Source organism: Saimiri boliviensis, chromosome 17 (genome assembly GCF_048565385.1).
Source record: "Saimiri boliviensis isolate mSaiBol1 chromosome 17, mSaiBol1.pri, whole genome shotgun sequence".
Lineage (NCBI taxonomy): Eukaryota > Metazoa > Chordata > Mammalia > Primates > Cebidae > Saimiri > Saimiri boliviensis.
Window position 1 is genome coordinate 29981477 of NC_133465.1, and position 25562 is coordinate 30007038.

At 50.9% G+C, this 25562-nt stretch overlaps 1 protein-coding gene across 19 annotated transcripts in view; it reads left to right on the forward strand.

Moving 5' to 3' along the window:
• Window positions 1-25562, forward strand: part of MYO18A (myosin XVIIIA) — a 102453-nt gene that overhangs the window by 26456 nt on the left and 50435 nt on the right. For 3 of the 19 annotated variants that reach the window (XM_074388439.1, XM_074388443.1, XM_074388444.1), the window contains exons 1-5: window positions 11323-11404; window positions 14812-14877; window positions 18232-18371; window positions 20741-20802; window positions 23489-24184. The exons of 12 other annotated variants lie outside the window; for them this stretch is intronic. In XM_074388439.1, the coding sequence (XP_074244540.1) occupies window positions 18335-18371; window positions 20741-20802; window positions 23489-24184 (795 nt within the window). In that variant the 5' untranslated portion in view covers window positions 11323-11404; window positions 14812-14877; window positions 18232-18334. Of the gene's footprint in view, window positions 1-11322; window positions 11405-14811; window positions 14878-17918; window positions 18097-18231; window positions 18372-20740; window positions 20803-23488; window positions 24185-25562 lie in introns of those variants that run through there. 4 more of the 19 variants (XM_074388440.1, XM_074388442.1, XM_074388441.1 and 1 more) reach the window with 4 other exon arrangements.

The following is a 25562-nucleotide window of genomic DNA, read 5'->3' on the forward strand; positions in this document are numbered from 1 at the left end:
GCTTACTCAGGCCCACGTAGTAATCTTAGGGATTTCTTTGCTCGGAGTTTCCAATACAGTCTGAAATTTGATTTCAGTTTTTAAAATTGTGCTGCTTTCTCTATGACTCCCTCCAGTCAGATTCTTAGCTGATGGCAAGACCTTCGCAGTACCAGGTGTCTTTTTGCCTGGTATCTATCTGTTTTCCATTTGAACAAACTCACCCTACTTTTTGGTCTTTCTACAACTTACTTTGTTTCTTCATGCCTGTCTTGCTCCTGACAGCCCACTTAGATTAGGACTAAGCAGGAACCGGCATAGAACAGAGAGACAGTCCTGACCTGCCAGTTCCAGGGTCTGTTCTCTGCTCCTTCCACCACCCATATGAGCGTACCCAGACTCTCCCACTTGTAATTTTCAACTGTGGCAAAACCTCTCCAATGAAGTCCCTGCAATTGAACACAACAGTGGTCAGACCCGCCACTCTGTTCCTTTGCTCTTCTGTGGACGTGGGGCTGGGGGGCTTCTCTGAGCCTCCTCTCCAGCATGTCAGGGATGTCAGAGTGCATTCTCCACCATGTCCTCCCCCTCCTTCTCCTCATTTTCTTCATCCAGCTGGTGACACAGGGCGGAGTCCCATTATGGCCCTCACTGGTCCATGGCAGAAATCCTGCATGCCCTGGACGAGGATTCACTGGCCTTATTTGCCTTTAAAAGTTCAGGATTCTGTTGGGGCTTCTGTCTCTAGAGGAATACTAACATCAGATAAGTCCTGCAGCGGGTGGCTTGGGGAAGCCCTCGGGCCACTGCATTCCAGATGTCTTACCCATGCTTGGCCCAGAGACTGCAGAAACAAGGAACGATTGTGCGGGGCACTGAGGGGCTTTCTCCCAGGCCTGGGATGCCTCAGGGTGGGGGCAGGTTTCCATTCAGCCTTGGCTTCTGCTCCCAGCTGGGTATGAAATTGTGACTATAGTTCCCCCCTCCACCTCCTTTGGAGGCCCAGGGAACAAGGCAAGGCACGTGGGGACAGGAGTCTAAGCAGACTCTGGGGTGGGGAAGGGAGACAACAGCAGGTAGGCAGGGGCATCACCTGAAGGAGGCACTGGCAGAGGGACCAGGACACCCTGAAAGGGAACCTCTAGACCAGACCTGCCCAACAGAACATTCTGCAGAGATGGAAATGTTCTATAGTGCTGTCCAACTCAGTAGGAACTAAACCTTAAATGTTACTTGATTTTAATTTAATCAGAAGTATCCCCATTGTTTCCATTTAACTGGAATTGTTTTTGGAGACATGGTCTTATTCTGTTGCCCTGGCTAGAGTGCAGTGGCACCATCACAGTTCACGGCAGCAAACTCTTGAGCTTAAGCGATCCTCCCACCTCCCCCTCCCAAGTAGCCAGAACCAGACCTGGCTAATTAAACAATTTTTTTTTTTTTTGTAGAGACTGAGTCTCACTGTGTTGCCCAGGCTGGTCTTGAACTCCTGCCTCAAGCGATCTTGCCGCCTAGGCCTCCCAAAATGTTGGGATTATGGGCATGAGCCACCGCATCCCGCCAACTTCAATTTGAATAGCCACTCATGGCTAGCAGCTACCGTATTAAACAGCACAGCTCTAAACAGCTCCCAGAAAGAAAATGGTGGGGTGTTTTTGAAAGTCTGTCTCCTTCTTCAGAGTCCCCCTGGTGAGGCAGGGGACAGTCATTTCCCCTTCCTCTCAGGAAGGAAGATCTGTCCTTTTTGGCAATTTCTACACTTCACCGGCTCTGGAATCCTGATGCCCCAGGGCCAGTAGGCCCCTGGCCGTGTGCCGCCACAACTGGGGCAGTGCTTCCTTACTTCGCCTAGTGTGTCTTCTGCCCAGCTTTGTAGCACACAGGTGCTCACATGCCCCAGTGGATTTTGCCCAGGCTCCTAAAGCGGAGGTGGTGGGTTGGTAGGCAAGGTAGAGGCTTTTGCTTCTTCCTGTTACTATGGACATCCTGTTTGTGCTTTATTTTTGTTTCAAAGCGTTCTAGAAACAGGCCCAATAGGGGCTCCAGAGGTGAGCACACAGATTCTCAAATATTTATTGGATGTCCAGTGTTGGGAGGAGCCTGAGGCTTGTCTACAGGAACCTCTCTGACTTTGAGAATAAGCACCACAGGCCTCCATCTCTCACACCCAGGAAGACCTTACTGATATTTTATTTAAGTTGCTCTGGCTGACCGTTAAGCTGACTTTCTTTTCTTTTTCTTCTGTGGATTAGAGAAGAGTTGTCATTTATATGAAAAGGAGAACAATGCTTCATTATGCTTATCCCCTCGTGTCTGCCAGAGGGGGTGGGGAGGAGAACATAGTGGCTGTGGTGCATTTAGGAGACCCAGAAGTGACCCAAGTCCTGAAGAGATTTGGGGCAGGGCTGTGGAGGATTTTGGGAAACCATCCTCAAGGCTGGCTTTTGGCTTTGGGCCTTGGGAGAAGCTTGGCAAAGCAGAGGCAATTTGGAAATCCCCAGGGGCCATGAGGAAATCCCCAGCAGCTGAGACCTCAGAGAGCAGCGGGCCTGCTGCTGCCCAGTCAGGTGGTCTCCGCAGTGGGCCACACCTGCCTTCCTAGTCTTCGTGTATTGACTCTGGGTCTTGGCAGAGAGGACAAGCCCAGGCGTCCCTGCTTGGGCTCTGTGCCCGAAAAGGTGTAGTAAAACCGATGGGGTGTGCCAATGCAGGGGCTGAGGGAGTATAGGGGCTGGGGGTGGTGCCAGACCCCCCCCCCCCCGGCCTCGGCGACCACTTCTGGGGCAGTGATCTGTAGCTCACTGTCCCAGTGCCCACTGACCTCCCTGATTGCTTGTGCTGGGCCCCTCCCTACAACAGATTCAAGGCGTTCCTGGCGTCTTTGGACCTTGTACTCATGTATTCATTCAATAAGCATCAGTTCCTACATATAGCAGGCATCCATCAATAAGCACTTACTGAATGTCTGCTGTATGTAGGAACTGTTCCAGGCTCTGGGGATAGAGCAGTGATGAGAACAAAGTGGGCGCCGAGTTCATCCCTGCCTCTTCTTGCCCTGAGCATCCTGGGGACGACAGATGCCATCTTGCCGCCGCAGCCCCCTGGGGCCTGAGCTCCCCCGGGACGCCTCCTAGGGGCGGGGCCCGGAGGCCGGCCTGGCGGAGGTGAAAGCCCGCGGCCTGGGTAGAGCGGGAGTATTGATGAGAAGGGGGCGGCCGCCCTCTGCCGGGCACCAGTGGGACTGCAGGGCGGAGCTTCTGGGGCTCCAGGCGCATGTGCTGGGCCTGGCCATGCCCCCTTGGCACCGCCCAGGCTCCGGCGGGCTGTGGGGCTAACCGGGGAAGTGCGGGTGGTGGCGGGCGCCTGGGCCTGACTCCGCCCTCACAGACCCTGACCCATGCGGAGGGTGCTGAGTGGCTGGGGCATCCCTGGGCGTGCACCGTTGGTCACTCCAGGTTTCCTCTCAGCCCTCCTTCTCCTTCCTGAGACCATCCCTTGGCTTCTTCAAGGGAGTCTGCCCCTCTAACACTTCAGAATCTACTGGCCATCGACACCCGGTAGAATTTAATAAAAATTCTTGGCACCTCAATACCAATCACTGTCTCCTAACACTGCTGTTTCATACGAGATGAGATTTTGTTACACACAAACACAAAGGAATGAAGGATAATTCCTCCTAAGAAAGGGAAGGCACTCCTGCGCTGGCATTTTCTTTGAGGCAGGTGTAGACTCTAGTACTGGCCCTAGGGCTGGTGCTGAGGACCTCTGAAGTGATCATCCAGGAAGTGCACCTGCCACCCTAGAGGTTGGGCCCTCCTTCCCCAAAGGCAAGTGCTCTAGACCAGCAGGACTCTCCCCAGCTTCCCTAAAGAGTTCTGTTAGTGACACTTTACACATGGCAAATTTACTTTGTAATACAAGGATCATATAATTAGTACCCATTTATGGCAACGGTGCTTACAGACTTTTTTTTTTTATATAGACGTTTTGATTTACAGAGGAACGAGAGGGACAAATGGGGTCAGGGAAGTATTCATTTGTTAGAATATATTTTGTTGAGATACTCCCAAGCTTGAAACCTTAGCATATTCCCTTCCTTTTCTCAATCTCCACCCCCACCCGCTTGTGCCCATTTCCCATCCTCCCACAAATAGTCACCAAGTCCAGCTTATTTCTCTTGCGTCACCCTCTCTTCTCCATCCACTGCCAGAATCCTAGGTAGACCCTCCTAATCTCTCATCTGGCATCACCTTTTACCTTAACTTCCTTTTTTTTTTTTTTTTTTTTTGGTCACCAGGCTACAGTGCAGTGACATGGTCATAGCTCACTGTAACCTATAACCTTGAACTCCTGGGCTCAAGATCCTCCCACTTCAGCCTCTCAACTAGCTGAGACTACAGGTGCACCCGTGGCTAATTTTTAACTTTTTTATAGATGGGGTGTCTCTGCGTTTCCCAGGCTGGTCTTGAACTCTGGGTCGGAAGTGATCCTCTCACTTCTGCCTTCCAAAGTTTTGGGATTACAGGTGTGAGCCACCATGCCTGGCTGCCTTGACTTTCTAATGTTCTTTCACCGTCTCCCCTCCTTTCTTTTCCTCTTGCATCCTGTTAGCTCAGATTTTTTTTTAAGGCAGGGTCTCTTCCTCTGTCATTCAGGCAGGATTGCAGTGGTGTGATCACAACTAACTGCAGCCTTGACCTTCCCTGGGCTCAGGTGATTCTCCCACTTCAGGTTCCCAAGTAGTTGGGACCACAGGCATGCTACCACCATGCCCAGCTAATTTTTGTGTTTTTTGTAGAGACGGGATTTCACTATGTTGCCCAAGCTGGTCTTGAACCCCTGAGCTCAAGCAATCTGCCCGCCTTGGCCTCCCAAAGTGCTGGGATTATAGGAATAAGCCACATGCCTGACCTGCTCAGCATTCTTTTTTTTTTTTTTTTTTAAGATGAGGTTTCACCATGTTGATCGGGCTGATCTTGAACTCCCGACCTCAGGTGATCCGCCCACCTTGGCCTCCAAAGTGCTTGGATTACAGGCGTGAGCCACCATGCCCAGCCCTGCTCAGCATTCTTAAAGCGCAGGTTAAATCATGCCCCATTACTCTCCAGAAACTTGCCGTGCCTCCCATTGTTTTCCAGGCAGGTGGTGGTGTGTAAGGAGCCAGGCTCTGAGTTCAAATCATCTGGCCAGTCTTAACCCCTGTAAACCCCGCTTCCCCATTCCACAATTCCCCTTTTCATTATCTCACAGGGTTTTGAGAGGAAAACCAGTAGGACTGTGTCTGGCCATGGCTAGTGCGCGGTGTGTGCCTTCTTGTTCCTTAGACTGCCCACCTTGCTTTCATCTCAGGTAGAGCTCTCTCAATTGTGAGCAACAGAAAGCCCAGCTCAACGAGAAGGGCTTGAAAAGAAGATACGCATTAGCACCAATATCTGAAAAGTCCAACAGTAGAACTGGCTACAGGCCCAGCCTTATCTGGAAACATTATCAGTGTGACTAGGACCTGATCTTTTCTGTCTCTCACCCCATCTCCTAGGCAGGCTTGATCCTCAGACAAGTAATGGCAAAATGTCACAGCCCTAGGTTCAAGTTACGTGGAAAAAGAAGTATAACTGAATAATCCCATAGTTTCATTATGTGTCCTTGAAACCGATTGGTTCACACACCCTCCATGAACTTATGGCCTGAGGATATGATATTCTCATTGGCCAGGGCCAAGTCATTTTCTGGGGTGGGTCCCCAGAGGGAAACTGGGGTGCTATAATCAGAGGATGGAGGAATGGGTGGCTGGCGGCAGAAATAACACATGTCCGCTACAGCACACACCTGCTTGATTTGAGACCCAGCATCCTTCCCAGCTTTAATCCCTCATTGCTTTCCTGTATGTGTCGTACATTTCTTTCAGACTTACTGTTCACATCTCATGCTTTCCCACCTCTTTGCCTTTTATTTATTGTATTGTATTGTATTTTTTTGAGACGGAGTGTTGCTCTGTCACCCAGGCTGGAGTACAGTGGTGCTATCTCAGCTCACTGCAACCTCCACCTCCCGGTTTCAAGAGATTCTCTTGCCTCAGCCTCCCAGGTAGCTGGGATTACAGGTGCTTGTCATCATGCCTGGCTATTTTTTTTTTTTTTTTAAGTAGAGACAGGATTTCACCATGTTGGCCAGGCTGGTCTCAAACTCCTGACTTCAGGTGATCCGCCCACCTCAGCTTCCCAAAATGCTGGGATTACTGGCGTGAGCCACCACGCCCGGCCCCTCTTTGCCTTTTCTTACACTACATCTTCACTCTGGAATTCCCTTCCTACCTCATTGCCACATTATAACATTTCTCTCTTTTATTGGCCTAGCTCTGAACTGTCTGTAAGCTGTGTGTCTAATTCCCTAACCGGAACAGATCTTTGCCTCTGAACTTCCCTAGATGGTTCTTGATGTCGATGTTGGAGCACTGAGCACATTCTGACTTGAATTTTAATTCTCGGGGTACCTTTGTTACCCCCTCTGCTGTTCTGCACATTTTTTGAAGTCAGGAAGTATTTAGTTGAAAACAAGAACTAAATCATCTCTTTCACTCAGTCACTCAAACGTGCCTCATACTGTCTGAGCAGGACCCAGTGCTAGGTGAGTGCTGGGGTACAGCAGTGAGCAACACACAGCGTCTGCCTCGGGAAGCTCAGTCAGTGGTGGGGAGTCTGAAAAAGAAGCAGGCATGGTGCTTCCCCACAGTGTTCACCTTGAGGTGTTACAGTTCACGGCTAGTTGAATAAGTGAACAACTTCCTCCAGCCCTCAGAGCCTCTCATCTGGCCTGCCCCCAGCTCTGCTAGGCGGCTCTGCCTGGTCAGGTGCCTGAAACAGAGCCAGGGACCTTAAACTCACCCACGCCACCAACATGGAAGAGCAGAGCAGTTGAAGTTGTCACCTCACAGGAAGATCCCCTTGTTCCTCACTCTGTTCCAGCCCGCTTATTGTGCAGGCACCATTCAGATCAGTCGGCTAAATCCATATGGGTTTTCCTGGAACACCTGTTGTGTGCCTCGTGCTGGGGAATGGGATGGGATAGAAAGGAAGTAGGAAGTGGTCCCAGCTCTCCAGGGAAAGCAGGTTAAACATGCAACATGAATCGATTATCATTCAGAACATTAGTTATGCTGTAAAGTCATGGCACGTGGACAGTACACTTCAATAAATTCAACTATATGGTTGTGTAAGAAACCATATTACTGTAGTCTAAAATTATAAAAATTATATTTTGTGTGTTTTTACTATATGCCGTACATGGCTATTCTGCTTTCCTACAGCTATATTCTATCAAATGGCATACCCAAAAACCATGTGTACTATACTTTGTGGGTAGTTTAGGGGGATTTTCAGGAGTTTTGGACTAGGTTCTATTTTTGCCTTACGTGCTGACTTTAGAATCTAACCCCTTATAGTGTGTGATTCCACTGTCTATAACAGAGCACCATGTTGAGTATAACCAAGAACTGTATGTATGTGATATGTTTAGGTGTAGGTAGTGAGTGCTACGGTTTATAATAATGATGATATTAATAATTTAATAACTATAATTTTCCAGGCTGCATGTCAGTTGCTTTATATGTTCTGCCTTTTCTATTCTCACAACAGCCCCTTAAGGTGGATATCAGACTATTTTAAGGCCAAAACAGTGGAAACTCTAAGAAGTCGAGTAACTTTTCCTTAGGTCAGACAGCAAGAAAAAGGCTGGGATTCAGACCCAGGCGTGTCCAGCTGCCAAGTCCACGTTCTTTGCATTGCTGGGTGGGTCTTAGGTTTCAGGGAAGGCTTTATAAAGGAAGCGGGAGTCGAGATGGGCCTGGAGAGATGGGGAGGGCGGCCAAGGTGGGGAACACATTCATAGGGAATGGCTCTGGTGGTGACAAGGGCAGGCAAATGAGGGAGAGCTGGGCTGGCTGAGAAGAGAAAGAAGAGACTAGGAAAGTGGATGGGGCCAGATTATAGATTCCGGCTGTCCTTGGAGGCAAGCTGAGGGGCTTGGGGTGGCCTGGCTGGCTGTGGGAGTGCCCACGTGGCCCTTGGAGCCATCAGTTAGGCTCATTGAAGACCATGCCCTGAGATTGCACCACGCTTTGAGCAGTGGAGGGACTAGCTGTGATTGCATGTGAAGCTGAATGGAGACAGGCACGCCGACAGGCGAGTGACAGCTGATGGCCTAATGAGGCAGGGGACAAAAGAATTAAAAAGCAGACATATGGCCACAAAGGCCGTCTGGCCTTCCTCTAATATAGGCATATCTGAGGCTTCAGCATGGCGGTGCCTAAGACGGACTGCTGCCCTTGGAGAGAGGCTGGGGCATTGGTGGGGCAGAAACCAGGCTCTGTAACCAGGCCAAGAAGTTGGGAGTCATCATGGTGGAGATGGCGTGCCCTTCGGTACAGGATGGAGCAGAAATGGATTGGGCTCAAGAAGGAAGGCTCAGAGTTTGGGATCTTTGAGAAGAATTTGGAGTGTTGTACTTAAAAAAACAGGGCATATATGTTTGTTATTTTTAGGATTATAAATGGTATAGAATTTAGAAAATAACTTAAATATTTTATCCTTTATAGAGGATAGGCTCCAGTTACCTGGAAATTTTGCTTACAATACCTCATTTTTTCCCCATTTATGATTATAGGTAGATACTAATAATTAAAATGTATTGAGGCCAAACGTGGTGGCTCATGCCTGTAATCCCAGCACTTTGGGAGGCCGAGGCAGGTGGATTGCTTAAGCCCAGGAGATTGAGACCAGCTGGTGCAACATGGGAAAACACCTTCTGTACAAAAAAAAAACAACTTATAGGGTGGCATGGTGGCGCATGCCTGTGGTCCCAGCTACTGGGGAGGCTGAGGTGGGAGGATGGGCTGAGCCTGGGAGATGGAATTTCAAGGAGCCAAGATAGTGCCACTGCATTTCAGCCTAGGCAAAAGAGCAAGACCCTGCTTTTTTAAAAAAAAATACTGAAAATGAAACAGTGCTGGGCACTGTTCTCAGAGCTGTGTATGTACTAATTCTTTTGACCCATGGAATAACCCCATGTGGTAGGTGCTGTGATTTTCCTATTTTACAAATGAAGAAATTGAAACACAGAGGCTGGGCATGGTGGCTCACACCTGTAATCCCAGCACTTTGGGAGGCTGAGGTGGGCGGATCACTTGTGGTCAGGAGTTCGAGGCCAGCCTTTCAAAAATGGTGAAACCCTGTCTCCACTAAAAATACAAAAATTAGCTGGGTGTGGTGGCATACACCTGTAATCCCAGCTACACAGGAAGCTGAGGCACAAGAATCACTTGAACCTGGGAGATGGAGGTTACAGTGAGCCGAGATAGTGCCACTCTACCCCAGTTGACAGAGTGAGTTGAGACTCCATTTCAAAAAATAAAATACAAATGAAAAGACAACACAGAGAGGTCAAATTGTGTAGTTTAGTATGTGGAAGGCCATGCGGCTCTGGAGGTCTCACTCCTAACCATGGTCTGCTGTCAATCATCTCTTTGAAGCAGTGCTTCTCAGACTCGAATGTGCCTCAGCACCACCTGGAAGCCTAGTTATATACAGATGCTGCACCCCATATCCAGAGTTCTTGATTCAGCGGGTCTGGGTGGGGTCCCTAGAATTTGCAAGTCCCCAGGGGGTGCCAATGCTGCTGGCCTGAGAACTTTGAGAACCAAAGCCCTTTCACATATATTATGTACCAGTTCCATACTGGTTGGGTAAAAAAGTCAGTACAGGTGTAATCTTCATTTTACAGATAAGGAAAATTTAAGTCACCTGCCTGTGTTCACACAGCTAAGTCATTCATTCACTCACTCATTTAACAAATGGACATTTCTGTGTTAGGCGTTATGTCGGCCTTAGAGACTTGCAGTGCTCAGCCTTGGCTACATGTAAGAATCACCTGGGGAGCTTTAATTAATAAAAAAAATTCCAGTGCCCAGGCCTCCCTCCCAGGCCAATTATTATCAGAAGCTGAGAGGGAAAGGGTGGGATCTAGGCATCAGTATCTTTTTCAAGTTTCCCAGTGGATTTCATTGAGCAGCTGAGGCTGGCACCTTGTTCTAAGTAGGCACTAGAGATGCACCTGTGCCAATGCACGTGCTTCCGAAGGGCCAGATGCTCCCCCTGGGGAGACAGCTCACTCCCTAGAGAGCAGGGACATAAGCACTGTGTCCTAATAGCCTGAGTATGTGACTGTGTGATGACGGGACTTGGACAGTGCATGGCAACAAGCATGGGGTATATGCCAGACTGGCGGTTCTGTATCAGGGCTTCCTAGCACCACCTCCCCACCCACCTCGTTTTTTTTTTTTTTTTTTTTTTTTCCTGAAGAGGAAGAGGGAAGCAATGACTGTTTCCTTTTTTCTGCAGAGCTGACAGCTTCTGAGACTTGCACTCCCTCTCTTTTGGCCCCTTCTCTTTCTGTTCCCCAGCTCCCATTTCAGCCTCTCAGGGGTCCCTAGTTCTGGTCTAGGCATCCCGTGGTGCCAGCTGGAGAGCCAGGCCAGGATTTCTCTTCACAAGGAACACTGGCTTTTCACAGGCAGCCGTCGCTCATTGGCCAGATACCCATGACTTCCTCTGTCTGCAGGGCTGAGGCCCACCCCACCGTCCCCACTATGCAGTCTCTCTCGTGTGAGGAGGAGAGATGTAAAGGTAGAGTGCAGTTGATTCTCTGCATATCCCCCGTGTGCTGATGGCAGTGGAGCAGTAAGTGGGCCTGCCCGTGTGGGTCTCTGCTCCTGCCATACCTTATAGAACTGCTCTGTGGCTGCTATGTGGGCACAGTGTGCAGTGGGCCCTGTGCGTTGTCTTGGATGTGACGTTAGTGGCTGTCTTGGCCTCTGCTGCAGTAATTAAGTGGCTAGCGTAGGCCTATGATTTGCGTGTTCTCAAGAACACTGCGCTGATTGAATGTTCATGCATGGTGGGGTGTGTGTGTGTGTACATGTACGTGAGTCTACATGAGTGCGCATGTGCTTGTCTCAAGCTTGGCCTGTGGGGCCGGGGGCCGCAGGTCTCAAATTCCTCTGCTATTTTTAGGAGCCATATCAGCCCAGCTGTCCCGGAGCCGGGGTGTGTGTCCATAGGAACGTCCCACCCTCCCTATCCTTACCCTGACGCCCCAACACTGCCTGCCCTCCACCCTAATGGCTTTACCCTAAGAGCCTTCTCCTTCTCCACACACACTGCTGTATCACCCTCTCCCTCCTGGCATACCTGATACCCGCAGTCCTCCGGGCCACTGGCTCCAACCAGGGCTGGGCAGCTTGGAACGGGAGGGGCTGAGAGAGGGCGGGAACTGGGCGGGGCCGAGCCTGTGCTATTTTGAGCTGCTAACGGAGCAGGAGCAGCATCAGAGCGGAGTCTCCTTGCTCTGAGCTGCTCCTGGCCGGGCCATGCGGGTGAGTGTTCCTCTGACCCCCCACCCCGGAAATGTCCCAGCTTCCTCATGCTATTTCCTCATTTAGGGAAAGAGGGACCTTTCTGTGATTTCCCCAGATGTCGCTGAAGTAGATGGGGAGAGGGGGTGGGGCTGCCTTGGGGCTCAGCTCTCCTGAGCTGCTTGGTGAGAAGGAGTTACTCAGCCCCGGAAGCCTTAAAGAAGGGAGTTACCCAGACCCGGAAGCCTCAAACCCCTCTGTGGCTAGGAGCAGGGCATCTGGGCCTGACTCTTGACTTCAGGAGGGGCACTGTCTTCTGTTTCCTGGGTTGCTTCCACCCCCAAGCCTGTGACACACCTTCCCGCCAACCATTAGTGCTTTTTTGGCCTTCATGCCTTAGAACACTGTTTTCTTCCAAATCTGCAGCCCCCCAGCACCCAAGGTCTTCAGCAGTCTTGCCCCTGCTTTGCTGCCGGTATAGCTCTCTCCTCCTTTCCTCCTTGAGAGGGGATGGTCCTTGGAGTTGTCGGGGAGCAACCCTTCTCACTGTCCCCAAGAGTAGTCTCAGCCTGGCCACCTCCATTGCTTGCACAGGTCACTTGCAAGGGGCACAGATGGCATGCCGGGGATGCCCTGACTGGCCCTAAGTCTCTTTTTGAGTAGAGATTACTCCAGAGAAGTAAGTTCCTTAAAAAAGAAAGTGAGGAGAGACATAGCTGCTCCCAGTCCTTTCCATTCCCCTGACTCTACCCCTCCCAGCCCAAGGGTAAGGTTTTCAGTTGTGTCAGCAGTTGGCAGAGTGCGTGGGCTGGCCTGGTGTGGAGGTGCATCAGGAGCCTGAGATGTGCCCGTGAGCACTTGTATCTCTCTCTGCTCAGGACTGCCCTGCCTCAGCCCCCAAACTGGCACCAGGGCTGAGGTGTGTGGGCAGTATGCCTGGGGGTAGGGGAGAGGTCAGAGAGAGCTCCTCACCCTGAGAGATGGGTGCTTCCTGGACTAGCTTACTCTCCTGAGCCACCCCTGAGCCACTAGCACTGGGCCACAGATTCAGGGCCATGCACAGTGATGTCCAGGCAGACAGCAAAGTGCCCTGCAGAGGGGGCAGGGAGCATCCCCAGGGAAGGGAGGCCTGCAGCAGGTCCAGTCGTTGGAGGAGGAAAGCCAGACCCTTCTGCAACTACAGTTGCGGCAGGAAGCCATTCCAGTGCACCTGCTTCCTCTGGGCTGGCCTGCAATGAGGCGGGTGCCTGGCTGCTTTCTGTTCCGCCCTGGGGCTGGGGACGGCTCTGGCTGGAGGCAGGACTGCAAGGGCCAGGTTGTCCCTGCCAAGCTCGTCTCCCCCTCCTCCTCTGTCTGGCAGTGTGGCCTTCGGTTCATTCCCTAGAGAGCTTCCCTTCTTCTCAAGCAGTTCCATGTAAAGCATATTCAGGTCGGTGGGTGGAGGGGCGGGTCCTCATTGGAAACCCCTGCTTTCCTCCCAAGCTGCTGTTCTGGCAGCTGATGTCGAAGGACAACAGGGCAGGTGAACCAGGGGAGGTGGCGGGCAGGGTGTGCCTTCATCCCTTCAAGTGAGCTGTGGAGGTCTCTTGCTGGAGACCTGAGTGTGAGTCCCAGATCTGCCACTTGCTGCTGGGAGGCTTTGGGCAGGTCACCTGACCTTCTGAGCCTCTTTTTGCTCATCTGTAAAGTAACTAACACAGTCACACTAGTATCTATTTCAGAGGGATGTTGTGAGAATCAAATGAGATGATTCATGTGAAGGATTCAGCACAGTGCCTGACACATAGCAAATGCTGAATAATGATTAACTGTTTTTTACTGTCATACTATTACTTCTTCCCTTCTTTATTCCTCCCATCCCCCCACCCCCAGTCCTTAGATAAGTTGGTGCTAGGTTGGTACTGGCAGGAAGGAGTCTCCTGAGAACTGCCCTCTGTGCCTCCGAATGGAAAAGGAGAGGGAGGAGAGGAGAATGCCCTGCCTCTTGGTCCTCAGAAGGAGAAGCCCTGGGTGTGTGAGTGCTGGCAGAGGCGGTGAACCGGCCTTAGCCACCGGCCATGTCTTGGCTTCCTCTGGGCACTCTCTTGAGGGTTACCCTCTGCTCTTGGGGGCTTGCAGTGTGCAGATGTCTGGCATGGATGCTTGAGTCTCGATGTGGTTGCCGGGCATTCTGGGCCTGAGGGGCTGGCTGAGGTGTAGCATCATTCTCCTAGGAGCATTTGTGCCCCCATTCCCTCCTGTGAGGAACACACAGGATGCAGGTTAAGACTGGGGGGCTCGGCCAGTTGTGGTGGCTCACGCCTATAATCCAAGCACTTTGGAGGCCAAGGCAGGCGGATCACCTGAGGTTGGGAGTTCAAGACCAGCCTGACCAACATGGTGAAACCCCATCTTTAAAAAAAAAAAAAAAAAAGATCAGGAGGGCTCTGCTGGCATAGTGAAGAGTAAACCCCAGCTGGCGCTGCTCCCCAAGTATCAGAAGCCTTCCCGGGCTGAGGTTTGACAGTCCCTCAGCATACTTCTTGGATTTCTCCTCTTTTAGAACAAATGCTTCTAGCTATTATCTTCTTTGCTTTTTCTTTTTTTATTGACTATTTCGCCATCTACAGAGTAAAAATAAGCAGTAAGTAACAAATACATAACACAATAAATACCAAGTGTTCCCATTGTGTCTAATTTGCACAGTTTACAAGATTATTATGATCACTCTTTGTATACTATTTGAGTTCTAGTTTTTTTGATCGATGTTATTTTATGTGGAGATTTCCATATGGTTACATTGTCCACACATTTGTCGATTTAAATGGCAATAGAAGTACAGGTTGCACCTAACCATTTCCTAATTCTAGGCATTTGGGCTGTTTCCAATCTGGAGCTGTTATACAGAGTGCATCTATAAAAATCTTTGTATTTTTTTTTTTCTTTCTCTTTCTTTCTTTAAGACAGCTCATTGGACATACATTCCTGAAGATGGAGTGGCTAGACCAGAGGATGATGCATTTTGTGGCTGTTGTTCCACAAAGAGCTACTAAGCAATTTCAGTGTCCTTGCCCTCCCCCTAACCCAGGCACTGAGTTTACTATGTATTTATTGGGAGTATGTTTAGAGATTATACCTCCCTTGTTTGTACCATGTCCCTGGGAAACAGAATGGGCAAGTGTTGTTCTCTGTAGTTTACGTTTGGGGAAGAGATTAGATGGGAATAAGAGGTTTGTGCAAAGAGCTCCTGTCCCATTACTCTCGTGCAGTTAACGTTTATTGAGTGCCTATAGTATGGTGGTTAAGTCCTGCTCAGGAGTGAATCACAGTCCAGGATGACAAAGACACACAGACAGCTTCCCAAGATCCATTCTGGTTGTGGATCCCAGCTCTACTACTTACTAGTGGTGGGGCGCTAGGCAACTCACTTTCTTTATTTCCTTATCTAGAAAGTGGGTTGTGAGGATTCAATGAAGAGACCTGTGTGAAGTGCCTTCCCCTGTGCCTGACTCATAGTAAGTGTTCAGCGAATGCTGGTTTCTCTTGCTGTCCCTCAAGGGAAGAAGTCAGAAGTGCCACAGAGGGAGTAGGTGGGCAGGGCTGCACAGAGTGGCAGAATCATGATGGGGGTCTCCCTTTTTGCAAGTCCATAAACTCAATTTGGAAAGTTGCACACTAGTAAAACACACGGTGAATCCGTGCTTTGGCCTGACCAGATCTGCTGAACCTTCACACTGATGAAGCTTATCAGCCAGATTTGGCTACCAAGGATGATGCCTGCCTAACATACCAGAAAAGGTTGGCGCTAAGGAAGCTGCACAGGCTTTGGAGGCAGACCAATGTGGGTTGACGTCCAAGTTCCCCCCCCTCCCCCCCACTTAACTAGCTTTGTGACTTAACCTCTTTCTGAGGCTTTTCTCTCATCAATAAAATGGGAATCGAGAATTCCTATATCACCAATCCTCAGATTGTTGTAAGATTTACATTAGAAAATAAATGTTGAATAACTTGTATAGGGCCCATCTCATTGTAGGTATTCCATATTCAGTAATGTTGCTGGAAGTAGCTGAAATCCCTAGAGAGAGAACAGGTCATTGGCCTGGCACAGTGGCTCACCCCTGTAATCCTAGCACTTTGGGAGGCTGACATGAGTGGATTACCTGAGGTCAGGAGTTCGAGACCAGCCTAGCCAACATGGTGAAACCTTATTTCTATTAAAAATATACCAGGTGTGGTGGTGGGCGCCTGTAATCTCAGCTACTCGGGAGGCTGAGGTAGGAGAATTGCTGGAACCCAGGAGGCAGAGGTTGCAGTGAGCTGAGATTGTGCCATTGCACTTCAACTCGCATGACAACAACGAGACTTCGTCTCAAAAAAAAAAAAGAGAGAGAGAGAACAGGTCAGGGAAGAGAGGCCTTAGATCTAAACACCCTTGCTCCAGAGAGTCATTTGTTCCCAACTCAGATGTTGCCACCAACTTTGGAGCCTGAGTTTCTTACCTATTCTGTATTGGATAAGAGTGACTTGATATATTTTTTAAAAATTTTTTGTGGGTACGTAGGAGTTATATATAATTAATGGGATATATATGTGTATATACATATGTGTGTGTGTGTATATATATATATATATATGTGTGTGTGTGTATATATATATATATATATTTTTTTTTTTGAGATAGGGTCTCACTCTGCCACCCAGGCTGCAATGGAGTATTGCGATCTTGGCTCGCTACAACCTCCGCCTCCCAGGTTCAAGTGATCCTCCCACCGCAGCCTCCCCAGCCGCTAGGACACCATCCCTGGTTAATTTTTTTGTGTTTTTGGTAGAGACAGGGTTTCGCCGTGTTGCCCAGGCTGGTCTCAAACTGCTGAGCTCAAGCAATCCACCCACCTTAGCCTCCCAAAGTGCTGAGATTACAGGCATGAGCCACCATGCCCAGTCCATGAGATGTTTTGATACGGGCATGCACTGAGAAACAAGCACTTTGGCTGGGTGCGGTGGCTCATGCCTGTAATCCCAGCACTTTGGGAGGCTGAGGCGGGCGGATTACAAGGTCACGAGATTGAAACCATCTTGACCAACATGGTGAAACCCTGTTTCTACTAAAATACAAAAAATTAGCTGGGCATGGTGGCCCTTACCTGTAGTCCCAGCTACTTGGGAGGCTGGGGCAGGGGAATTGCTTGAACCCAGGAGGTGGAGATTGCAGTGAGCCAAGATTGCGCCACTACACTCCAGCCTGGCAACAGAGACTCTGTTTCACACATACAAAAAAGAGAAACAAGCCCATCATAGAGAATGGGTTCTCCACCCCCCAAGCATTTATCCTTTGAGTTATAAACAATCCAGTTACAAGATAACTTGCTCTTGATCCAAAGCAAATCTCAGCTGAAATTCAGTGATAAGGAAGGGAGGAAAACTATCCATGCAATTCTGCATAAAAGCCACAGAGAGAATTTCCTCTGGGGAGAGCCCCATATCTGTGTTAGAGTAATGCTCACAGGAACGGATGATGCAGAGGAACAGGCATGGGTGGAAATGGCCCGGTGTCCTCACAGCCTGGGCCGGATGGGACCTCCCTGGATAAGTAGGAAAACTTGAACAAGAGATCAAAGATCAAAAGAGTTAATTACACTAACAAACTAACTGAATAATAAAACAGAAGTCAACAAAGCAAAATAAAAGCAATTAATTGAAAACAAAGCATTTTCTAATTTTTGACTATTAATTTGTGATAAGTAGTTATAAGAATGAACCAGTTCTTAAACTCCACTGAATTGCACTGATTCTTTGGATGAGGCCTCTCCCTGGACTGAGGCAGATTCTGACTTGATTTTTCAAGAGGCCCAGCTCTGGTTTCTAATCCACAGATGGACAGTTTTATAGTTCTCCAGGCTTCTTGCCCCAGGTAATTGTATGTTACAGCTGGAAGGCAAAGTTGCTGGATCCTGAGGCAGCTTCCTCAATTCCTCTCCTAGGTCACAGGCCCACAACTTCTACTGTATTAAGGGTTTGAGTGCCTGCCAGGTGTGGTGGTTCACACTTGTAATCCCAGCGCTTTGGGAGGCTGAGGTGGGTGGATCACCCGAGGCCAGGAGTTCAAGACCAGCCTGACTAACATGGTGAAACCCATCTCTACTAAAAGGGCATGGTGGCACATGCCTGTAATCCCAGCTACTTGGGAGGCTAAGGCAGGAGAATTGCTTAAGCCCAGGAGGTGGAGGTTGCAGTGAGCTGAGATCATGCCATTGTACTCCAGTCTAGGTGACAGAGCGAGACTCTGTCTCAAAAAATAATAGTAATAATAAATAAGAGTTTGAGTGCCTCTCCCCACGTAGACTCCTAAGGTGCCAGACATAGAGAGGCTTTGAGCCATTATCTAGACTAGTCAGGCCCTAATTCTTCATGGAGACCCAAAGAGGCAAAGTGGCTTATTTGCAGCACAGAGCTTCACTTTAGGACACCGAGGCGGGCAGATCACTGAGGTCAAGAGTTCGAGACTAGTTTGGCCAACATGGTGAAACCCCGTCTCTACTACAAATACAAAAATTAGCAGGGCGTGGTGGTGCATGCCTGTAATCCCAGCTACGCGGGAGACTGAGGCGGGAGAATCACTTGAACCCGGGAGGCAGAGGCTGCAGTGAGCCAAGATGGCACCATTGCACTTCAGCCTGGGCGACAGAGCAAGACTGTGTCTCAAAAAATGAAAACAAAGCACACAGCTTCCAAGGGTAGGGAGTTCTATGTTCTGTATCTACCTGCCTTCATTTTTTCCTTTAATATTTTATTCCTTACTCCAATACCCTTTTGAGTTTTATAATCCTTCCTCCTCCACTCCATCCCTCCTTTCCCCTTGTTGCCCACAGCATTTGTCCTGGGAGGTTCTGACCTTTAGGAAGACTCTGAGACCCTGAGAGACCCTGCCCCTCATTTCTTCTCTGACCCAGGGTACAGGTTACCTTCAGCGCCATGGCCTTTTCATCAAGGTTCGCCTTCTGGGAACAAAAGGAAAGTTGGATTTTAAAATCTTTATGTTTTTCCTGTGTGCTTGGCATGTTGTGTCTGCAGGCAGGAGACTGGCTTGTGGGAGAGGGAGCTTTGGAAGCTAGAGATGGACTGGGGCACGTGTGTGTAATTGGTGGTTGGGGGGAGAATGACGGTGGCGGGTGGTGAACTCCCTATTCTGGCTGGATGGGATCCTGTGCTGAGTCATGCTCTTCCCCTAAGCCCCACCTCTGGTAAGGTGAGCCGCCTATTGTCCGGCTGCTGGTGTCCCTCTGGGTTAACCCCTCCATACCCTTCCCACCGCCCTGCTGCTTTGACTCACCCCTGGAACGTGGGCTGCTGTGGAGAGACCACTGGAACTAGGTGTTTCTGAGCCTGGGGGCTGCAGTGGGTAAGAGGACAAGGGGCCGAGGGTGGGGAGTCAGGCCAGTTGGCCACCTGCGCCCAGAGGGTGATTCAGGCTGCAGACTTGGGAGTGCCTGTGTGCGTGCCTTTGTGCGTGTGTGCAGTCCCCAGCTGGGCAGTGACCTACAACAGCCAGAGCCCTTCTGGCAGAGGAGGTAGCAGTGAGTCAGCCTGACACTAAATCTAGAGCTGAGCTCAGAGCTGGGCCCAGTGTTCCAGATGCTTGGGGGGCACCCAGTATTTTCCCCAATGCCACACCTTGGGGAAAACACTTGGGGTCCCAAACTTGAGCCACTGGAGGGAAGACAGATTTGGAGCTGGTGAAGAGCACAGAGTGGACTTGGAACCTGGGCCACCCTGGAACCCGAGCTAACAGCACTGTGCGCAGTAATGCTTGTGTCTGTGTGGTTTGTGAACACTTGTCCCCCCACTAACCTATGTGACCCGGAGCTACTGCATGGTGTGATCCCTGGGGGAGGGAGTGGGGAGAGTGATGACGTGGTGGGCAGCAGCAGACACAGACCTAGACCCTGCCACTCTTCCTCACTCTGTCCACCAGCCCTTCCCTTTCTCTGCTCCGATTCCAATTCTTAAAAGAAGTAGGCTTCACTCTGGTGAATATTTGCCATTTCCACCCATCCTCGGCATTGTAAACTAATTGTGAAGCTTGAGCCTGTTGCAAATAGCTCTGTGGACCAGAGGCAGCTTTAAAACTGCAGCGGCCATCACACCGGCCAGTTCCCCTGGTACTGCTAATTTGAGTTCAAAATTAGCCATAGACCCTGATTGAAATTGGAGAGCCCCCCCCCAAATGGATCATATAAATGATTCTGGATGTTTCTAAGGATCTTTTCCCTTAGGAATCAAGGTCTTCTTGCCATGCTCCTACCCACGATGTGCTGGGAAGGGGAGGCACGCTGAGGAGGGGGTAGGGTTGGTAGCAGGGCTGTCTTTTTCCTGAAGTCCTAGGTGGCTCAGGAAAGAGGAGAAATTGAATCCACCAAGACTGCCTGAGCTTTTGGAGGGAGAGTTACTGGTGAGGTGGAAAGGAGAGGGCTCTTTTAAACTTGAGACCCGGCCCCTCTAAGTCTCTTGTGAACCAGTTTCTGAACTAAAAGAACCTTCAGAGCTTCCACATCATCTGCCCTTTTTCCAGATGTGTGACAGTATCTGCTGTTTCCGTGCCTCCACTCCTCCCCTCTGACTCAGGCCAGCCAGCTCCTGGGCTGTAACACAAACCCCTGACCACAGTGTCCAGAGCTTAGCATCTTTCCTTTCTCCTTACCCCACCCCTAACTTCAGTGTTCCCTCCCTTGGCTGCATGGTTGGCAGTTTTGTGGGTCTGAGGTTGGGAAAATATCTGGCCTCCTGAATCTCCACCTCTGCCCCACTCCCAGCCTCCAGCAAGAGCTCAGCTGAGCTGAGGGAATTGTGGAGGACCAAGAAGCAAGCCAGAGCCAGCCCGATAGGGGCCAACCTTCACCCTACCCTAAAGGCTGCTGGCCCGCCAGCCACCCACGCTGGGTTACTTTTACCTCCTCAGTCACTAAATCAGGGGCTTTTTGTTTAAATCACTTCTTGTCTGAGCTGCGGATGACTCTTGTAGTTTGGATAAGTTAAATTAGCTGGCTCTTGCTATCTGCCATGAAACCAAAACCACGATGTCGCTGTGGGTAGACCTCTTTAGACAGCCCCCGAAGTGGGCAAAGTGGCTGGTCTGGTCGCTGAGGGCAAGAGTACTTGGCTTTCACCCCCACAGAGACTCTGCATTCTCGAAGTCCTCACTGAACAGTTCTGATTCTAGGATAGGATAGCTCTTGCCCAGATCCCCTTGCCCCGCTATTCCTAAAGACTCAGGAGCTCTGCCTCTTAGGGAGAGGGGGGCCCCTTGAATGTTCTCTCCCTGTGCTTTTAGTGCTGGGTCCCCAGCCTTGACCTGCCAGTGACTTCTTCACCTGCTCCCTCAGGTTAAAGAGGAGGACAAAACTCTGCCAAAGCCTGGCCCTCCTGGCAAAGAGGAAGGGGCTGTAAGTGCATCCCTGAGTTCTCTGAGACGTGTGTGTGTGTGTGTGTGTGTGTGTGTGTGTGTGTGTGTGTGTGTGTTTGCCCCTGCACCTGCTAGCCCTGGACTATCCTGTGAGACAGTTCCATGGAGTAGGTTGAGATTGCAGGGGGCCCCTTCGTACGTGGCTCAGCTGGAGAGAATTCTAGTAAAGAGGCAGAAAGTACGGTGTGTATGATGCCAGCCTGAGGTGTGTGAAGGAGATGGCCAGGGTGCTTTGGGGACCTCCTTTAACCTCCTCCCCAATCCCTTTTAGTTGCCTTCCTTTGGTTATGGGTTCCTGAACCCTTTGGGCCTGGAGAGGCTTTGGTGGGGAAACTCTTAGATCAGGGAGCATTGAATGGGATTCTTCAGCCTGCTCTGTGTGGCACAAGACAAGGGCATGGAGGGACTTCACTCCAGTCACTGCTGTCTCTTCGAAGACCCTGTCAGCTGCTTGGTGCAGGTGACCTGGAGGCAGGCTCCAGCTGCCCACTGCCTCCAGCCCCAGTGCATTGGGATAGAGACCCTGAATAAAGCTGGATTCTTCTAAGGCAAGAGAGGAGAATCCATTTCTGAATAGCCAAGTCCAGAGATGTGTAGTTAGGAGAGGGCATCTGGTAGCACAGGGGGCAGGAGTACCCTGGCTCTGGGACAGAGCTGGGTCACAACACAGATCCTTACTTCATTACCCCAGATGGTGCCTTTCCTGGCTTCCCGCACTTCCTTGGTCAACTTGATTAGCCAGGCACTGTGGCTTCCACCTAATCTGCAAACAGTCCTGCAAAGCCAGCCTGTGATGTGAAAGGGATGGATGTGAGATAGGGAGAGGCCTCAGAGTTGCCCAGAATTTTTTTTTTTTTTTTTTTTCAAAACTGACATGTAAACTGCTTGAAAGAGGGCCATGGCCCATGATAAGTACTATATGTGTTAGCAATCATCATTTTTTTTTTTTTTTTTTTTTTTAAGGCAGAGTCTTACTCTGTCACCCAGGCTGAAGTGCAGTGGTGCCATCTCAGCTCACTTCAGCCTCCTGAGTAGCTGGGACTATATAGGTGCACACCATCAAGCCTGGCTAATTTTTGTATTTTTTGTAGAAACAGTGTCACATGTTGCCCAGGCTGGTGTTAAACTCCTGAGCTCAAGCGATCTCCCTGCCTTGGCCTCCCAAAGTGCTAGGATTACAGGCGTGAGCCACCACACCTGGCTCATCATCATCATCTTAATGATGGAAGGGAGATGGGAGGAAAGCCAGAAGAGGAAGGGGAGGAGAGTAGGATCCAGCGGTAGGGCCACTGGCCAACTGCAGTGCCCTGGCATGCCATTGAGCACTCTTGACCTAAGAGGTCCAGGATGACCTTCAAGCCCTTACTCTCTCTACCCCTTCAGCAGAGCCACCCTGCAGCCAGGGCCTAGACTGAGGCCCTTGGCTCAGCTCTGCTCAGAAGGCGGAACAACCTCTTCATGTGGCCTACAGGGGCAGCAGCTCCCAGGTGTGCCAACTAAGAGCATCTTCCTGCATCCAGGCAAGCATGGGCAGGTGGGCTTTGTGGAGCCCAGTGCCCACATGAGTTCTAGAACCAAGATCATGGTTTTGGGCAACAAGGACTCAAGCACAGCTCAGCTGGTGACAGAGCTCTGCCTGGCCAATAAGGAGACCCCAGGTTACCCTTGCTCCCCCCAGGCAATGTGGCTGGCTTTATGGAAAACTCTACCCTGCTGTTAGCCAGCCTGGCCTTCCAGTGGCAGTCCCTCAGGACCCAGACAGTTACCACCAGTGTGTGAGGGAAGGGTGGGTATCCCAGCTGGAGTATACCAGCCCACTCAGGGCAGAATGGAGCCAAGGCTGCTTGAGTGCTTAACCCTTTGTGGGCTATACACACACTCTGGGAGCTAGGGGGTCTCCAAACCCTTGAGAGGTTTGCAGGAGGAAAACTGCAAGGAGACTGGCAGAAAGCAGGTTGAAGCAGAAGCTTCCTGGGCCAGTGCTGGGCTCTGCAGCCCTCGAGAGTATAAGTGAAGGGCAGATAGTGGCCGCAGAACAGGGACACTGCCAGGAGGAGGCCTGGCATGTCTTGGGGCCAGGAAGAGCTCCCCTGGTCATTTTTTCCTTCAGGATGGGCAGGCTCTTGGTCTGATTGCCCAGAAAACGGGTGATGGAAGGGCCAAGGACCACGAAGGCAGGAAGCCCTGGAGTTAGGCCTGGGATTGGTGGTAGGAATGGAGGTGGGAATTGGCTGTTTGACCTCTCCATGCTCCATCTCTGCTGTGTCTGGGCTGTGAGGCAGTGGGCTCGCCTCAACTAGGACTTGGTTGCTGCCCTAACACAAAGCCAGTAACCCCGGAGCACCTCACCGGCCTCTGGGCACTCTGTGCCGGCATCTCACAGATCTCACAGGTCCATGCTAAGCCTGGGGATAGACAGCAGGTGGCAGTAGTACCTGGTTGTGTTTTGTGGGAAAGAAGCCAAACTCTTAGCTGCAGTTGTCCTATCGGTAAGATGGAAAGTGGGCTTCCTGTGGTAGCCTCTTGGAGCCGTGTGTTGCTTGGTGGATGGATGAATGGAAGATCTGTCCCAGGCCGTGAGGTCATACCTTCTTATTCCCTCTGCATGGGGTGGGCAGGGATGCAGGGGATGATGCTAATATCTACCTGTATTTGTATGACCTTAGCTAGAGGGCAGCTCAAAGGAAGGCAGTGGCCTATCTAAGAGTCCTCAGCCTCCCACCAGCCCGATACCCCCAGAGACTTCCCAGAGAGCCAAGAGCCCTGCACCACCCACACTCGCCATGAATGGCCTGGGAGCTGCCACAGCAGAGGGCCCAAGTGAAGAGGCCCAGGGCCTGTCCCGGAAGCGGGTGGCAAATGCAGTGAGGAAGGTGGTGAGCAAAGTGCTGCCTGGCGAGGAACTTGGGAATGCCAAGGAGCCCCCAGGCAGAGGAGTCAAGTCCCCTGAGCACCCGACTCGAAGCAAGAGGGGAGAAAAGGCAGCCCCTAGTCCCAAGCCGCCACCCCCTCCCCCGCCTCCCCCTCCTCCACCTAAGCCTGAAGCGAAGAAGGAGGCGGCCAAGGATGAGCTCTCCCTGGGCCTGCGGAGCCTGATGTCTCGGGGCAGGGGCAAGGAGCACAAGCCACGTGGCAAGCAGTCTCCTGGGAAGGGGGGGAAGCCTTCCAGCCAGGAGCCAGTCTCCCCAGACAGGGTGGACTCCCCAGAGAAAGCAGGATCCCCAGCCAAGCCTGAAACCCCAAAGAAGCAGCGCTCCCCAGCCCCACCGGAAGAGCTGGCGGCCCCAGGCTCCGCTGGCCCGAAGTCAGACCTCGCTGGAGAGCAGCAGTCCAAGTCACCAGCCCCTGATGTGAAGCAGGAGGTACACTAGTGTGTCACTAACCGCTCCTGCCCCTCACTAGCCTCGCTCAAGGGCCAGGCACCCTCACAGCCGGCTTCCCCAAGCCACCTCTGTGAACCCTGCATGACCAAGAGGCTGAGCCCAGGGTTGTGTGCTGAAGGCAGGGGCTGCATGGCTTTCTTTAACGGAACGCAGACCCCGAGATTGCCTGGGCTGCCAGCAGCTGGGATGGAAACTGCTAACCAGCATGCTGCTGGCCTTGCCATGGGAGTCAGGGCCTGGTCCCCAGCTACATGGCACCAGCTTGAGGCCCCAGACCGCAAACCGAGGAGCAGAGTCTCAGCAGATCAGTTTCAGGCAGAAAGACAGTGTTTTCTCAAGTCAGGGGGTCTGGGTTTGCATCCCCAGCCACTCACCCCCTGGGACCTCAGCAAAGTCCCATCTCAGACTTCTGTTGAATGGGGATAATGCAGGTCTGAAATTTTTTCTCTGATACCTTGGGTGTAGAAGTATTTTGGAAATTAGTAAGTTTTGTATTTTAGTGCCATACAGTATACATAATAAGCACCAATGCATAACAAACATCAATATTTCCAAAGCGAAATCTGAATATTCACACTGCAGGGCATAGAGGATAAACTAACAGGTTTTGCCGCCAAAATAGTTAAGAAAAGATGTTTTGTTTTGGGGGCTTTTGGGATTTTGGAATGGCAAGTAAGGGATAATACTGCTTTGAAGGATTTTAAGTAACTAGAAGATTAGAAATGATACCGATAATGCTCCAAGCTGGTCCCTGGCATGGTAGGTGCTCTGTAGATGGCAGTGTTGATAGTGGTGCTAATAACCCTTGTTACTGATGCCATCACTGCCTTCTTTAGGTCTGGCCAGCATGACCCTCTGGCAGCAGGACTCTTGAGGATCCCTGTACTTGGATGGCAGATGGGTACAGTGGGCCCCTTAGGATATAGGGACAACCCCATCTTCCCAGAAAGTGTTCTCTGGGTGGGGCAGGAGGCTGAGAAGCAGAAGGGAGGCTCAGTCTAGCCTCTTCCCCTTCGAAGGTGTTGCTGCCTTGGCTGGCCTCTGAGTTGGGGGCAGTTCTCTTCAAGCTTCCCTTTTGTGGACCCTGCTGAGGCCTCCAGAGTGTGGGGGAGGGGCATCAAGTTTTGCCACTACTTCCTTGTGCCTGTGCAGGCTCTTTCTGGCTAGAAGGAGAGACATTTGGAGGGTGCCAGGGAACAGCCTGAGAGGCCTCGAGGCCCTCCCTGACTGCTCCCTCCTGGGACCTGGGGAGCCTTGTTGCTCCCCATGCTCCCTGGGCATTGCAGCACTTAGAGAAAAGCCACCGCTTTCCCCACCCACCTGGCCCACTCTGTGAATCAGGGAGGTGACTGCTCCT